Source organism: Ursus arctos, unplaced genomic scaffold (assembly GCF_023065955.2).
Source record: "Ursus arctos isolate Adak ecotype North America unplaced genomic scaffold, UrsArc2.0 scaffold_15, whole genome shotgun sequence".
In the NCBI taxonomy this organism is placed as follows: Eukaryota; Metazoa; Chordata; class Mammalia; order Carnivora; family Ursidae; genus Ursus; species Ursus arctos.
The window spans coordinates 25,830,691-25,846,295 of NW_026622819.1; the positions used below are offsets into that span (position 1 = coordinate 25,830,691).

Genomic DNA, 15,605 nt, shown 5'->3' on the forward strand with positions numbered 1-15,605 from the left:
GTGGGGGACAAGAGGGGCAGCTGCAGACATGAAGCTCGAGCGGCGTGTGTGCTGTGAGGAAGAAAGTCCTCCATCCCTGCCCGGAAGGCTCACGTCCTCTCCTAGCATCGCATCCAGGGAAGCATGGTGAGCTTGCAGGCGGAACAGAACCTACCACCCTTCCCAGCTCTTGACCACGATGAAGACGAGAAGGGAGAACAGAGACCCAGGAGTCAGAAGAGCTAGGTCGAGGCTGAACCGTCTACACACACGGGCTGGGTCAGCGAGGTTGTCGAGATAAGCTAGCAGTGGGACGACTGGCAGAGGGAGTGAAGGAGAGGAAAGGAGCTGAAAAGCAGACGGCAACAAATGGGATTATTCTTCGACATTCCATCACTCCTACAAGGGCAATTCTGGGATAACCTGGAGGTTAGTCACTGAAGAGAAAAAAAAATGTTAGGACCTGAAGGCTCCCCTCAAAATCTTGCTGGTTTTCTTCCCACTGCTTTTGTCTTTCTTTCTTTTCTTTTTTTTTTACAAAACAAGTGCACAATGAACTAAGCTGCTGATCATTTGTGGCTGGGTATCTTGCCCCTATGTAGAACTTCTATCCACAATACGTGGGATTTAACACAAGTTCAGTGACAGGGTCATCAGGATACCTCACTACTTTTCTACTAAATGTCATGATTCTGCCAGGAGGTCTTAAGTGAGCACAATTTTTCTGCACCCCCTTGGCCTCTTCATCTCCAGGTCTCATAAAAGGTTAGTCCAGGAAACCCTCGTTTAGTTTCTTGAATGCACTCGATCACAGAAGACTTGAGAAGCGTTAATTAGCTCTGCCTCAATACTACATGCCCTGAGCATGCCCGAGTTGCCAAGAAATTTAGGGAGGTCATGCTGGCTCACTGAATACGGGGAGACTCAGACTACATGTGTTCCAGAAAGCACCCTCGTTAATTATTTGAGTTTATCAAGACAAACCCCCATCCACACTGATTTCACCCCCCAAAAATAGCTTTCCATTTTTGTTCTTTTTCTCATTTTCTCAAGTGAGTCCAATTCACTCTCCACTTCCCCTTCCCAACTCATTTGGGTCCGTGATACCGAAGGACACAAAGAAGACCTCTAGGAAATTAGCAACATCTCAAACAGCCCTACATGGGAGATGAGAAATGATTTTGCAAAATACGGCTTTTGCTATTAATTGTTCTCTCTGGGTAAGCTCCCTTTATAATGAAAAAATTCCTGTATCGATTTCCTTGGGAATTGCTAGTAGCAGCTTGGGGTTCAGTGCATAACCTGATTATTCTCTGCCAGCCAGGCTTAGGTTCCCGAGAAAAAAAGAGATTGGACAGAGAAGAGAAAACAGTACAAAGTTTTATGTGAAAACTAAGGAATAACTCATCTATCAGAGGAAAAGATTCTTGATTTTAAAAAAGTGGTGAGTGTACAAATTCTTTGCCAATATTTTTGACATTTATCCTGAAAGAGCTATAATTACATAGGTTATTACAGACCTAAAAATCCTCCTAGGGGCAGGGGAAATCACCACCTTGAATTCCCAAAGCTAACAGGCTTTTAACTCCAGAGTCTCGCAAAAGGGAACCCAACATTAAATCACTCCGAGCCCAAGAGGGAAATTCATCCTCTGTGAAAACAGTCACCATCTTTCCGCCTGCCGGCCCTGCTGCTCCTTCAAGCCAGCCTGATGCCCTCAGGATCCGACCCTGGACAGCGCAGAGACTGGGATCCATCTGGCCTGATCCTAACTCACTCCCATCCCTGTTTTTACTCTATCCTGTTCTTAAAAGAAGTCTCCAGCTTAGAATCCTAACCTTGTCCTTCCTATTTTCTATTTTCCTTTAACAATTCTGCACAGTTCTGTGAAAGGAGCATCATGGCAACAAGTTTACAGGGTTGTGGTGGGACTAAGTGATTATGAGAAGAAGGATTACGCTAACCAGTAACATTTACCCACTGGTTTCTACGAGCCAGATACTACCCTAACTAATGCAGGAATTCACATGTCTGATTCTCACGGTAACCCTGGGAAGTAGATAGAATTATCCCCATTTTACAAAATGAAGAAATGGAGGCACAAACAGGTCAAATAACCTACCAAAGTTCCTATAGCTTGAAAGGGGAGGGACTAATGATAAAGCTGGTACTCTCCCTGATGTCAACTGCTTACAAGAGCTGGAAGGAGGAGAGTAATCCTATCCTTAACCTCTGGCCCAAAAGGGGAATGGGGAGGCCATCGAATTGGTCTAACGCAGAAAGCGCTTGAGGCCAAGTCTGTGTCCAAGTCTTTGAGGGAGAATGAAAAGTTCAAAGGATAGGATTAGGGTCATAAGAGGAAAATGAGAACTTGATTCAGGGCTGGAGGGAGGCAGGATAGGAACGAGAGCACACTGCCTCCTACCTGAAGCTGCTCTTTGATTTCGTGGCCCACGATGTCTCAATATGCCTGACATGTCTTTGCAGCACCTGGTTTTGGGTACCTCAGTATTCACTGGTCTGAAACATGACCACCTAGTCTTTGAGGAAGCCTCCAGGTGCGCCAAGTTGAGTATCATATCCCATTATCCTGGCTTATTCTCAAAACGTGATGAAAATCCATAATGGTTTTTACCTAGCAGTGACTAGCAAACAAAAACTTTACTTTATGTATTAACCACAAATTCTCTTGGACCCACTACAGGAAAGGAAGTCCAAAATGATGTCAGCTGTCAGATGTGACTCGAATCAGAAAGACGGGAGTTGTAGAAAGGCATTACGGAAGAGGCCAGCCTCAGCATTCCCACCTCATATCACTTTGCACGGAGCCCTAGAACCATCTCTCTAGTGCCTTTCTCTCCATTTCATCCCTCAGTTTGGAACCACCCAGAGGATCCCCTAGAATTAGATCCACATCCCTTTATATGAGCTCTATCCCTTATCAAGTCTTGTCATGACCGCGGCCAATGCTGACCCTCATCTTCGCCCTTTGCTGACTTCACCTGCTCACTCTTTCCCTTATCTATTATATACCAATAAGGCTAGATGGTTGCAGACCCAGCCTCTGCCTTCAATCTTATATACTAATGAAGGGAAGCACATCAAACAAACAGATGTGAAATTATAACTGTGATATGTGCTGTGAAGGAGAAATGCACAGCATTGTGAACGTACGTGCTAGAATCTTGCTGGCATGAAGGTGGGGGAAGCCTCCCCCAGTGAACTGACCCTGAACTGAGCTGGTATCTGAAGGATTAAGGTGTCAACTAAGTGAAGACAAGAAGGAAGACAGTCCAGGCAACAACAAGACCAGTGGCAGGGGACACCATTAGGAGAAGACTACTGCTCTATCCCAAAGGCAAGAGGGGCACGGTAGGAGATGAGAGAGGGAATTAGAAAAGCACTGGATGGAAATGCCCTTCAACAGACGACTGGCTTAAGAAGTTGTGGTCCATATATACAATGGAATATTACTCAGCTATCAAAAAGAACAATTTCTCAACATTTGCTGCAGCATGGATGGTACTGGAGGAGATAATGCTAAGTGAAGTAAGTCAAGCAGAGAAAGACAATTATCATATGGTTTCTCTCATCTATGGAACATAAGAACTAGGAAGATCGGTAGGGGAAGAAAGGGATAAAGAAAGGGGGGTAATCAGAAGGGGGAATGAAGCATGAGAGACTATGGACTCAGAGAAACAAACTGAGGGCTTCAGAGGGGAGGGGGGTGGGGGAATGGGATAGGCTGGTGATGGGTAGTAAGGAGGGCACGTATTGCATGGTGCACTGGGTGTTATACACAACTAATGAATCATTGAACTTTACATCAGAAACCAGGGATGTACTGTATGGTGACTAACATAATATAATAAAAAAACATAAAAAAAAAAAAAAAAGAAAAGCACTGGATGGGTTTAAACCAGGGGTGGGAGCTGGGTGCCAGGGGGGTGGGGATGATTGGATTACCATTTTGAGATCATCCTGGCTGCAATGAGAAAACGAGATTGAAAGGAATCCAAACAGAACAGATTAAACACAACTGTAGCCCAGGAAAGAGAGGACTCGATCTTGAATTTAAGTGATAGAAATGCAGATGGTCAGGCAAAATTGGCAACACCTAATGATGGACTGGATATGAGGGGTGGGAGAGGGACGTGTCATGGATGTCTCTGGATCGCTGGCTTCCACACCTGGAAGAGTAATGATGTCAGCACAGAGACCAGGTGAGCAACATGACCAGCTGTGCATGGAGGGGGCAGTTTGGGACCCACGATTCTCTCTCCTGCCTCCTGCATAGTCCACTGTCCCCTCTGTGCACAGCTAGATTACACAGCCTCCCATTTGGGGGTTCATTATCAGTGATGTGTTCACAGTCATGTGTCCTTATGTGTAAGATGCTCGTTTACAAGCTCACGCTGACCGTGCAGGTCCCTCAACCTGGAATGTCCTTGCTCACTAGTTAATTCCTTCCCACCCTCTAAAACTCAGCCTAGCCTTCCCTCGCCTGATCCATGGAAGGTGCACGTTACAGTCTGACTAGCACTATTACAGGGACTGCAAAGGGGAAAGGTTTTTCCTTGGCTTTTTTTTTGTCTGAAAGCCTAACCTTCTACACATTCTGCAGCTAAGCATGCATGTAGGAGAGACCATTATACAGCAGATATTTGTCTTCCAAAGTATCAAAGTATAACTTTTACAAAGCTAAAAATGTAATTCTCATATAAATATGCAGTGAGCATGTTATGGATGTACTTAACTCATTAATAAGAAGATAGACAAGATGTCTAAGCTGGTTCAAAGGCAGGTACAGGAAAGTGACGCTACCATAGGTGGTGAAAGTATAAAGAAAATATGCTGAAGTCAGACCGCTAAATTAGATACAAAATTAGTCCACAGACCAATAAAACCGCAACCTTTAGAGTTCTCTGCTAGACACAAATTATTTTCACCTTTTCTGGACAAAAACCATTTGTACCCTGTCAGTTTTCTACACGTTAATACCTAACTTTACTGTGTCTAGGACCTACTCAATAGCACATAATAATTAGGCAAAATTGCATTCCCATAGAGTCAGATAGGTCATGTTAGACATTGAAATGACATCGCTTTTGTGTTGCTTGGTTTCCAAGTTTTGGAAAAATTTTCATAACAAAAGGTTCACAGGAAGAAAAATAATACATCCATCAGTATTCCCAGATACCCAAAGTATGGCTGGGGTGATTCAGGAAGTGGGGGATGGTAGGGAGAGAAAAAGGAAAATGGATCCAGACTCCAGATATTATTGTTATTCAGTCTTCTGATTGTGGAGGTCAGAAAATAGTAAATCCTGCCTCGAGCCTTTTGGCCTCAAGTGTCTCGCCAAGCGAGAGTTGAATGAGGCCATTCTTCACATATTTCAGGTGCTGGGTGAGGTCGGTAGATTGCAAAGGCATTTCACCAGCTTGGCTGGTTCATTCCTTCCTTGAATGTCACTTCATTCATTCACATCCCAGGCACTGTGTTAGGGGCTGGGAATACAGTCAAGAATAAAGAAGGAATTCACATTGTGATGGTGGCTAAGATAGGCAGGAGAAGAGTAAACTAATGTACAGAACAGCAGCGAACTGTGGGAGGAGTACCGGTAAAGGAAGTAAACTTTATTCCGTGATGGAGAACAGCAAGTAGGGTTGGCTTTAAGTCGGCTGGTCACTGAGAGTCTCCACTCTTCGCTGGAGAGGTAGCATTTGTTAAACAAAGGTCTGGCAGGTGCCAGAGAATGTGCCAGCCACAGCAGAGCCAAGGGAGGGGTGTTTCGGGCATTGGGAACCATAAGCGCACAAGCCATGAGGCTGAAGAGGGCTGTGAGTGTTCCAGAACCTACCTGAAGTCCAGGGAGTTCAAGGGTGGGAAACAAGGCAGAGAGCGACATAAGGAAAGACTGGAAAAGGGGATGAAGGCATGATCATGAAAATCTCTGCAGGGCATAGAAATTTTTGATTTTGTTCCAAAAACAACAGAAAGATATTCAACAGTTTTGTGCAGTGAAGTGACTCAATTTTCATTTAAGATTATCAGTCTAACTGGTACATAGAGAAAGGATTATGGAGGGCAAGTCTTAAAACAAGAAGACCATTTGGGAGTTCCCTGCAGCAAGATTACAATAAGGCCTAGAGCAACGTAATGACTGTAGAGATGATGGACAGCGGGTGGTCTTGAGATGATCTTGAAGGTAGCGCTGTGAGCCTTTCTGTTGAATGTGGACAGCAAGAAAAGGAGGATTCAAGAATGACCCCTAGGCTTGTGTGTGGTTACCGAGGTGGGTAACACGGAAGGTTGGAGCATGGGGGGAGGAAGAATTGAGATGATCCGGGCCCGGAGCAATCAAGAGTGCCACAGTGGACTTACTGAGTTTGCAAGTTTGGGTGGGCTCTGACACATCCAGGGTGAGATGGCAAGGAGGCAACTGGACGGGAGTCTGGAGCGTAAGGGAGAGGTCTGGGTTTGAAGTAGCAACTGAGAGTCCCAGCGTGGAGAAGCCAAGTGAGTCTCTGAGAACAGATGATGTTTCCAGGGGCAAAAGTACAGAGAGACAAGACGGTCCAGAGTTGAAGGGTATGTATGAATATGCAAGAGGTAAATAAACAGTATAAAGGGTTCAACATTTCCGTGTCCCTCCTAACTTTTATTGAAACCACGCAACTACTTCATGGTGGAACATTCTCAGTCACTGCTGTAAATCTAACTTGTGTGTTACTAGAGGAAATGATGGCCAGGTGGTTCCAACAATGTCTATCTCAGAAACTTCTCCATCTCCCACTTGACAGCACAAAATTCCCAAGAAAACAATACAGAAATATCATTTTCCTTCTCGATGGGCTTCTAAACACCTTCCTGGTGCCCCCTTTCTTGTCCATCAAGAGCTGTCCTGAAAAAAGGAGGTAGGGAGTGTAAGGATACAGGTCAGAAGAGTGGAGAGAAACTACCCCTTACCTCTTCTTCTTCAAGTAGAATGAGCCGAACCACAACAATGTGAATTGCATTGCCGATGCTTGGGTTATGGAACAACCCAGTGACCTAGAGTCAGAAATGGAAAACCATTAGCTCACATGATAAATGCCAGGGGCGGTGGAAAATAGCATTGTGATACACTTAAAATAAATGTTGTCTTAGAGATCAGGAATTCTGGGGAGACTACAACGAAGAGTGAGAGATGTCCCTGGCCCAATCCACATTATGGTACTTAAAGGCAACCTTTCCAAGGTGACTGGCTGGCTGTGTGTTTGAGGAATTGGTGCCTTCCTTCTCTGTGGCCCTTTCCCTGACCCAGAGTCTTTCTCTCTTTTATTATCAGTTCCGGAGGCAAATATCTTTCCCCACCTCGACAGGACTAACACTCTCTCTGGGAAGGTGGAAACATCAAGAACGCAAAAGGGAAGTCTGAAATCAGGCGTTGTTAACTTTAGTCGAATTCTAACTACTTTGAGGAAATCATGTTCTAGTTCTTTGCCTCAGTTTACTTATCTGTGCGCTAACATAAATTGGCGAAACAAACTCATACGGAAAGGATTGAGTCAATTGAGATATAACTAGTAGAAAAAATATGCTAAATTCCCAATTTCCCTAGGATATACATTTTTAAGAGACAGACTAATTGGCCCTGAATCTCCATCCTTCCTCACTTAGGTATGGCATGAAAAGAACAAAAAAGGTCTCTTTTATTTTTGGAGGCTGACACCTGTTCCCCAGCTGCCACTCCCTGCCCCACAGTCTGACATACCATGTTCATGATGGTGAGGATATAGGACTCCACGCTGTGGCTCCCGTGATACTCAATCATCTTCGTGTCGGCCACCACCAGCGTCTCCACCCACCGCTCTTTGCTGATGGAACGCCGAGACAGGCCTCTGCCGGGCCAGTGGTTCCTCTCCCACTTCTCTCGTTGTCGTTCCAGCTTCTGGGAGGTGGCAAGACCATCTAAACATTAAACAGAAGACCGTGGGCTAATGCTATGTATCTCTCATATATTACTCACCTATGTTTTAAAGATGCAAGGCCATAAGTTTAATTTATGTTTAACAACGTGGGAATTCAATGTTCTTATATACATGTCTGAAATGGGACCAATTTGAATGATTATGACCAAGAGAGCTGAAATCTGCCTCTTATAGGAGGTTCCAAGTATTTCTTCGAAATAATTATTACTTATATCATTAAAGAGGTCCCTCACTATTAAAAAGATGTTATAATAAAAATTGGGAACATTTTCTTCTCCTCCTCCTCTAAATTATTCAGTGCCTACTATGAGCAAAGCAGTGTACTAGGTTTTAAAATGCCAAGTTGTTTATCCTCATGAACATTTGAGGGACGTACTTCCATCTCTGTTTTGCACATGTGAAAATTAATGTTCAAAATGCCTGGTTCAATAATTTCCCCAAAGTCACACAGCCCATTAAGGTCCAGAAGGTCCAGAAGATCCATTCTATGCCCTAAAATCATGAGTTTTTCATAGACGCCTCATTGTCTCCCTCCGAGTAAGCATGCATACAACTGGAGAACATGTAAGCTGGAAAAGCTACATATACTTCCAGAAGGTACAAAGGGAGAGTGTATACACTTGTTTGCTATGTAACCCTTCCTGCTTCCCCAGTTTCACTGTCTATGTGAAGTCAGAACACTCCAAGGAGTAGTTACCAAAAGAAAAAAAAGAGAGAGAGAGAGAGAGAGACTTAAGTCTAAATAATTTCAAATTCACTTATTATGAGCTTTACTTGAAAATAATAAAACTGTACTTTGGTAAAGTAACCAGGATTATGTTAGCTTTGCAGGGAAGTCTTGTGAAGGTTTGCAAATGAGATCAGTACCCCTCATCTGTCTGTGCGAGAACAACCTTCTATTTTCCTTTTTCCACCTGCTTTGCATGGACAAGTATGCCTTTCCTAAGAAATCTCCAGAGATGTTTTCAATGGGTTCTAACTCTACACACCACCTACTCCCCTGTCTGTCACCCTCTTTTCGAAGCTCATGGGAATGCTTCAGACTGTTTCCAAATCTCCCTGTGCAAGCCAGGGAGCAAGCCACCCTTGAGCCCACGTATGGCCTGCATTCTGGAAGGGCCGAGGAGCCAACCTCTTCCAAGCTGCAGGGATGCTCAGTGCTCTCCCTGAGCCCCCTCCCTTGACTTTGTAGGCTTATCACCCACCCCCCTCGGTGGGGGTCCCCTCGCAGAGGCTTCCACCAGCTTCCTGCAATATGTAGCCCATTCATTAAAGCAGGACCCCGTGCTGCTGGCTGCAGCTGTGGGCACCCCTCTTTCTGCTCAGGCCTCAGGTGCCTATGGTTAGGTGCTGGCCGGCGGCTGACACGGCGACGCTGGTAGAATAAAGGTGATCTCTCGGCTTCCCCCAGTCCTTTCTTGTCGCACATCTCTGCCTTGACCCCCCCTCCTCCTCCACCTTTTATCTCCTCAACATCAAGCAGCAGAGTTTAAGAAAAAAAAACAAAAGATACTTTAAAAGCCTATGAAGTTATTTCCATTTTTCCCACAAACAGGTGGGTCCTCAGTAAATGCAGGCAGGAGGAAGTGTGGAAATGAGAATGCGGTCTGGTGAAGACACGTGCCAACCGAAGATTTTCAACAAGACCTACACTAAGCCCTTGCTAAAGGCCAGAACCTCGTGATAATGAAAATGTCATGGGTTTCAAATAATTCCCAAGGAGAAAGACGCCTGTTCTATTACGGGTGGTGCCAGAGGCTTTGCAGTGGTGGTGGAATTCAATCCGGGTCCTATGGGACCGAGCAGGAAGACAGGGTCATGTATATCTAGGCTGACTTTGTGGGGTCCTCATGATGTCATCCCAGACTTAACAGAAGAAACACTTCTATTAAAAAAATTTTAGGCTGTGCAAGAAGCCAGCCCTACACATTGATCTCCAAGGCCTGGTGACAATCCAGACAGTTCCTCAGGGGCAGGTGAAATGCCAACAATTCTAGAAGCTCCCCTGAGCCTGTCACCCCCCCAGCACACACAGACCGTCTTAGTCTGCTCAGGCTGCCGTAACAAATACCATAGCTTGAATCACAGAAATTTATTTTCTCACAGTCCTTGACGCTGTAAGTCCAAGGTCAGGACACCAGCAAGTGCAGGCTCTGGCAAGTGGCTGCCCCGAGAGCCGGCTCCCTTCCTGGCTGCAGATGGCCACCCTCCCACTGTCTGCCCACATGGATTTTCCTCCCTGTGTGCACATGGACTGGTCTCTCTCTCTTCCTCTTCTAAGGCCACCAATCCTGTTGAATTAGGACCCCACCCTGATGACCTCATTTAACCTTCGTTAAAGTAGAAAGGATTAGCTCAAGACGGTCATCCTAGGGGCAAAGCTGGACTAGACACCAGCTGACCCGTCGCTACCAGCCCTAAGCAATGCTTGAAGGAAATTTGTCTAGGAGAAGCTCCATAGGTAACAGGTGAGTTTTTGATACCGGCTTTCTGGAAACAATGTCTCACTTCTCTTGTTTAATCCAGGTATGTGCTACTGAGAGAAGATGTCCTGGACCCAGAGTGGGTGGCTGGAGAAATGGCACCAGGAAAAAAGAAGAACATCTTAAGTTTGATAGGACCTAGAAAGCTTCTATTCAGGCCCACCATTGCCAACTCTTCTCTCTCCAACCCAACGGGCCTGGTCTGAACCACTTCTGCACTGAGCCACTTATAAGTCCCATGACCTTGGAGCAGTGTTCTCATCACCACCCCTACCCCACCCCCATGGAATGAGGAAAGTGAACTGAACTCCTACTTTTATTTTTTTAATAATATGGGGTTTTTTTAAATTTTATTTACTTAAAATATTTGAGAGAGAGCAAGAGAGAGAGAGAGAGACCATGAGCGGGTGAGAGGCAGGGGAAGAAGCGGATTCCCCGCTGAGCAGGGAGCCTGACTCGGGCTCAATCCCGGGACTCCAGGATCATGACCTGAGCCGAAGGCAGACGCTTAACCAACTGAGCCACCCAGGTGCCTATGAACTCCTACTTTTAAAATGTATTTTAGAGACATCTAGCTGGCTAAGTCCATAGAGCATGCTACTCTTGATCTGTGGGTCATGAGTTCGAGCTCCATGTTGGGCATAGAGATTACTTAAAAAAACAACAAAAAAATTTTTAAATGTATTTTAGTAACAGAACCCTCTCTTCAGACAAAGATTATGCAAAAAGGAAGGAAGAGAAAGAATCCCAAGGCACAGGAGGCAGATGGCACAGAAAAGGGTTCCACATGGCAGAGCTTTAAACCACCAGATGACACCATCTCTAAGGGTCCTTTCAGCTCTGGTGTCGTTCTAGCTGAACAAACACACCTTCCACTGCCCACACAACTCGGCAGTTTGCCGCTGTCACACACTTACGACCAGAGCACTGCTGCCGTTCCCAACCGAGCTGAAGGTCAGTGTTGGCGGCCAGAGTCAGTAGCAGCAATACTTAAGCTGCCAGAAGTGCCATCCCCTCGGGCCAGCTTTGGGTAGATTTGAAATGCCTCGGGCACGAAGCTCATTTTCAGTAAAAAGAAGACAAAACTACTTTTGTCCTTAGGTAACAGACTATCCATTTCTCAAAACTGGCCACTGCTAAGGGAAGATGTCTGTCTTTAATGATAAACAAGCGAAGCAACATGAGTCTAAGAGTTAATAACCAGGCGATGTCAAAAGCAAGTATTCCCCAGGTTTAGGGGTGTGGACAAAAAGTATAAGTACCTGAAAAAATCAAAACGATCTATGCTCCCCAAAGGCAAGCTGGTCCCGGCTGACAATGCCCTCGCTTCATTAAGAACATGTCAAAAAGGAGAAAGGAAATGACGAATCATTTTGGAAATGTGAAACCTCCCAAAATAACAACATAATTAAATCAAGTACAGGTGAAAGGGAGGTTTTTAAAGCGCTCCAGAGAGCCAATAATCAGAATGAGAACTTATAAAACAATACGCTCTGTTATTGTCTTCTTTCACATTGTCAGTTTCACTCATTACTAACACTTACAATGACAAGTAATTCCACTGATTTGAGATCTAATCCCACACGCTTTCTTTCCCTTCCTCGTGCTCTGACATAAATGTGCTGATGCATTTCTCACAGTGAAGACCAGTATGGAAGAGACAGCTAGGGGCAGAAGAGGATGAAAAGAACAAAAATTCAAATAATCAAGTAGAATAATGAGTCCCAAAAAGCTGAAACATTGATAGAACTCTAATGACAGCCTTCCTTGGCTCAGTAAGGAAATGGTGAGTAACTGAGGGACTTTCACACTTCACCCAAGGCACCATGAAAGGCGCCTTACACATAGCCTCTAGGTCCTCGGTGGTGAGCTCTCCATTTCTGAAGGTGTTCAGAAAGACTTTATTCCTGCACAGTTACATTTTCATAGAATATAGAATTCCACCAGTTTGTAAATAATTAGCTATACTGTAATCTAAGCAGGGAATTTAGTCCAGTCTTGCCAAGCTCTCTCGACCTTGGGACTGCTGTTTTCAGAGCTCTCATTAATACCTCATGTTCGTCGGCACATCACTTAGGAAATACAGCTTTTAAGGATTCCTAGCTCAGGAAGAAACTCAGGTTAAATGCTGCTGACGCTTCTTCAGAGAATAAGGATCTGTCATTCTAAGATGATCTGTAGAAATGAAGGACAAGCCGTCTTTTCCAGGAGCTACAGAGTGGGAACAGAAACGCAGGGTACCTGTTTCTTCAAGTAGCTTATGCTCTCTTCCCAGGGTTCTCCCTGGTCTTAATGAAGGTTTACATCTCAATGGATCAGAAAGACATATGACTTAAGTAGAACAACTGAGAAAGTGGGGAGACAGGGGAGGGGGCTCTTGAAGAATGGAGCCCTTTTATCTGTGGGGAGATGGATGATGGACCAGTATGAGACCATGTTACCTATTACCTAGGACTGATCCTGGGCTTCAGCAGGACCTTCCAAGAAAAGGCCCACTCTGGAACTCTTCATCTACCTATGCTGGCAATACTTTAAAGATGATCAAATCCTACAAACACAGTATGTGTTCAATAATATGAGCCCAACTGCTTAGCAGGCTTTTCTTAATACTAAAGAGGACCTACAGCCAACTGTTGATCCAGGGAGGAGAAATGAATCTGTGCTATGCAAACAGATCGAGGCCATTGTAAGGTAGTGGGCAACCTAAGGTGGGGACCCTCTCCGCTCAGTGTCCCTTTCCCATCTGTCTAAGCTCCTGCTCTGTGGTTTGTATCCAATCCCTAAAACTATCATATCAAATACTGAACATGTCTAAGGCAATTTGTGCCTGCCTTTATGACTGTGTCAGACCTCCAGTTGTCCCAGTATTGGCTCTTCCTTCTTGATTTTTTTGCTGGGCACGTGACCTCCTAGAATCAAGAATAAATTTCTCAGTCACCCTTGCAGCTCAATTCTGACCAATGGGACACAAGGGGAAACACCACATGTAACTTATAGAGCTTAAAAGGAGGGCACAGGGACTTCTTTTCCTCTTCTTCCTTCGTGGCCCTGAATGTGGATGGTCTGGACAAGAACATGGCAGCCAGACAGACAGAACAGGTTAGAAGACAGGCAACAGGAGTCTGAGTCCTTGATGACTATGGAGGACAACGCCAGCCTTGGACATCTTATCTCCAAATGTCATTTATGTGAGAGATAAATAAAAGTCTATTTTTCAACTAGAATGGAAGAGGGCTGTTTTGTCTGTTTTGTTCATCCTTCTATCCCCAGCACCTAGAAGAGTTCCTTGCACTCAGTAACAATATTTCAAATCAATACATCTTAGTTAGGGTTTTCTGTCACACATAAACATAGAATCCTGAAGGATATGATGAGTTCATCACTCCTTCCATGTCTGTAAGCATTATCTCTGCTCATCCGTAACTCTCAAGGGGTGGGTTGCTTTCCTCTCCAAGTGGTAGCATCTGATCCCGCTCCTCGGATCAGCAAGTCGATTAAGTGTAAATAAGCAAATGGTTCTCTTTTAACACCTCCACTGAGTAAATAGCTGGACTAAGACTGACCACCCCAAATGGCTTCCAGAAACAGCACGTTCAGAAAGGCTACATGCCCATTCGTGTCCTGCAGAACACAATGCCATGAGCCCTGTGTATGATCTTCTTAACAGATCACCTACACACGCTCTTAAATTAACCCAGAATTCAGAGCTCCAGGGAAGCCAGCATCTTCGTCTTAAGCATTTGGTGAACTTCTGGTGTCTGCATTCCCATCTTCCCCCCCCCTTGTCTCTTTTGTTGTGTTTTGTTTTGTTTTTTTAACCTCTCAGAGCTCTGCTCATGTTCATGTCCACTCCACTATCGACATTTTGGGGCAATTTTTAAAAAAAGGTTTTCGTCCAGAATTTTAAAGTTTCTCATATTGGAAGTAAGGGCTAAGGGTTTCTTGTCTACCATATTATTGTGCTGTTTTTCACGGTGAAATTCAGTCCTACTCTATTTACTAAATAGTGTATTCAATTTACGAAAATGTGGGGTTTTTTTGTAAAGTAGGAAATGCTACAGAGTGTAGCTTTTCCCCGTGTATCTTAAGAATCTGCTTCCTAAATAGTCTAAAGTCACTGAAGGCACTGAACACAGTGCCCTCTGGTATATCACACACTTGACAAAGTAATGCAAGGCAGGGGGAACTCAGGAAACATAAATTATAATCCTAGGGGACATTGTATCTGCTGCAATCATGGACCGCTCTGCTCTTGTGACAAGTGCCAAAAAGAGAGATTGCAATTTGTTTTTCTCTAGTAAAGGTCAGGATGAGATTATCATTGTTATGAACCAAAGGCAGGATTTTAACTATTCTCAAATGTAGCAAATAAATGGATTTGCCACTTAATTCTCTTAGCTCAAACTCTGTGTTTCATTTAATCTTTTGCCTGGGTCATCCTGCTGGTCTGGACAGCGCCCCCCTGAGGGGGAAGCCTTTCTTTATAAGGGAGAACTTGGATCAGCGTCTCAATCATCTGTGTAACCCAACACTCAGCACTGAGCCTGGTGTCATCAGACATGCAGGGTCTGCTGAATGAGTATCCGGGTTCCTTCACTGCCTATTTATTTGTGGGACGGGAGTGTGTATAGAGCATGACATAAAACAAAGAAACGTATTTGAATTCTAGTGAGTCTAATCTGATCTTCATTGTTTATTCATTCCAACTGCTACATTTTTCTCGACATATTTACCCACCTCCAATCCCCAACCCCCGAAGCGGAATGCTAACAACAAGTGTGCGCACATCGAAATTGGGCAAGTTCTGTTTCCTGAAGAAACCGCTATTCTGAAGGAAGGTGCTCTCTTGCCTCTAACAGATGAGGGAAACCCACAAAGTAACAAGGCATCCCCATTCCAGCTCTCAAATTTCTTGGAAGTTCATTCATTACAGAAAGTGGGATTCGGGGTAATTTTTTTCTTTTCTCTGCTTTATTGTGTTTTCTATGTTACTTTTAAAGTTGGAAAAATAAACTTAAAAAATGTGATGAAGGCCCTTGACTTTTATTTTCTTCGCAATTTATAATTTAATAGCAGCATTTTTCTGAGTATTTTCTCCAATTCTCTGGTTAATGTTTGTCCTTTTAACCAAGTACCCGGAGGCTATTCTCCCCAACCATCTCCAGTGCTT

General features: G+C 44.4%; 1 protein-coding gene across 6 annotated transcripts in view; it reads right to left on the bottom strand.

The window, feature by feature from the left end:
- Nucleotides 1-15,605, bottom strand: part of ADAMTS12 (ADAM metallopeptidase with thrombospondin type 1 motif 12) — a 292,638-nt gene that overhangs the window by 120,134 nt on the left and 156,899 nt on the right. For all 6 annotated transcript variants that reach the window (XM_044387013.3, XM_026506767.4, XM_048224412.2 and 3 more), the window contains 2 exons: nucleotides 7,736-7,932; nucleotides 6,949-7,032 (listed from right to left, as the gene is read on the bottom strand). In XM_044387013.3, the coding sequence (XP_044242948.2) occupies nucleotides 6,949-7,032; nucleotides 7,736-7,932 (281 nt within the window). The remainder of the gene's footprint in view (nucleotides 1-6,948; nucleotides 7,033-7,735; nucleotides 7,933-15,605) is intronic.